This window comes from Penaeus monodon, chromosome 23 (assembly GCF_015228065.2).
Source record: "Penaeus monodon isolate SGIC_2016 chromosome 23, NSTDA_Pmon_1, whole genome shotgun sequence".
In the NCBI taxonomy this organism is placed as follows: domain Eukaryota; kingdom Metazoa; phylum Arthropoda; class Malacostraca; order Decapoda; family Penaeidae; genus Penaeus; species Penaeus monodon.
The window spans coordinates 4,204,753-4,206,382 of NC_051408.1; the positions used below are offsets into that span (position 1 = coordinate 4,204,753).

At 41.5% G+C, this 1,630-nt stretch overlaps 1 protein-coding gene across 1 annotated transcript in view; it reads right to left on the reverse strand.

Moving 5' to 3' along the window:
- The window catches only part of LOC119587732 (protein argonaute-2-like), a gene marked incomplete in the record, with an annotated part of 19,396 nt that overhangs the window by 14,651 nt on the left and 3,115 nt on the right, over window positions 1–1,630 (reverse strand). The window contains 2 exon segments of the mRNA XM_037936419.1: window positions 58–263; window positions 765–971. Coding sequence (XP_037792347.1) covers window positions 58–263; window positions 765–971 — 413 coding nt within the window.

Consider the following 1,630-nt stretch of genomic DNA (forward strand, 5'->3'; position numbering starts at 1 on the left):
CATTGCAAACCATATCCAAAACCATGAATAAAAAATCAAAAATATTCCCACACATACCTTTAGAGTGCCAAAAATTCTAGGGAAAGCATGAACCATCGTCTCAATAATTTCCCGATTAACCTTGCGCGGGCATTTATCAGGGGTAATACTAATATCATAGTGGTGAATGTAACCTCTCGGCATAGAGATCTGGAAGTGATTGGCCCGCAACGTGATAGGTCGACCTTCTCGCCCGAGATTCGGTCTTCTTGGTGCTACAAAAGCTGGTGTGTCAAAAGAAAAGAACAGAGAATCAGATGCAAGTAAATTCTACCTGGAATACTGTAGAGAGCTGTAATCAGTAAGTTGAGAAGGAAAGTGGCAAACTAGTAAACCCTGATCATAAAGCTCAGACTTGGACACTTAACCCACTCGTGCCGTGTTTTACCTGTGCCAACCTGAACCGTGTACCAGGCCACATGCACAGTCAGCAGTTCAAGTGCAAATTACAGTGTAAGAACATGTTTATTCCACTTGAAGCAAACCGACTATGCATGGTGTGGATCCTTGCTAACCAGTATTTAGGTTCGGTTCACTAAAGCATTGATGGATAACTACCACCAACAAAGTTGTCTCTTATCAAAATAAAGATCCTTACAAATAATCTTTGATCAGAATAAAGTAAATCTGCCAATGAAAAAAACGTCCAGACATTTAATTTTGCTCTCCTCCTGCTGGAAGACCCCCAAGGAGCCCTTGGAGGAAAACCACACTTCAATACTTACTAGGTAGTTCTGGTGGTAAGAGGGCAGTCATGCCTGTCCCCGTTGCCACAGCTGGCGTACCAGGGGCCTGCGGTACAATGGTAGTGATGGGGCCAGGGACCGGCGTGGGTCCCGGCGGCAAGGTCAAGGGTCGGGGCACTGGGGGGCCAGCTGGTCCTGGGGGTCCACCCGGACCCGAGGGACCGGGTGGGCCAGGAGGACCAGGTGCTGCAAGCAAAAAACATTCTTTTAAATATAGATAGATATGTAATGTCCTTCTATGCAAAATATCTGCCAGTGCGACACTTTACATGAGAAGCTATATTGTTATGAGAAAAAGTAAGGAAGACATGAAAGTCTCATATATCCATACCCAAATTCTCCCCAGATTCTTGAAAATCAAAAACATGCCTGTTACAACCTCATTTCTCCACATTTATATGCTTGTTTTGTTGATATATATAAATGCATTATCTTAATTTCTAAAAATTTGAATACTTAATCTTTAAAGAACTTTCAAAGAAAATTGTAGCAATTTACATATACAAACATCAAGAATAATGTAAAGACACCATGAAAAAGCTAATTTCCAATATACAATTTACAATCAACTAAATCAGCTTTATTGACAAGAACATTTTCCTGGAAGTGCACTAGTCCCAAATTGTACTCACTCCAGGCATCAATGCACTAATCAATGCACTCACGAAGCACAAGCTACACTTACAAAACCTAGCAACCACACCCAGCCATTCCTTCCCACTTAAAATAATCAAGTATAAAGCACTTGCCACAACACCGTACCATCCCCCCCCCTCTAAAAATACCTATGAAAAGATATCTAGTTCTAAAAACTGTCCATGCAAAATAAACAATTGCCAACCATA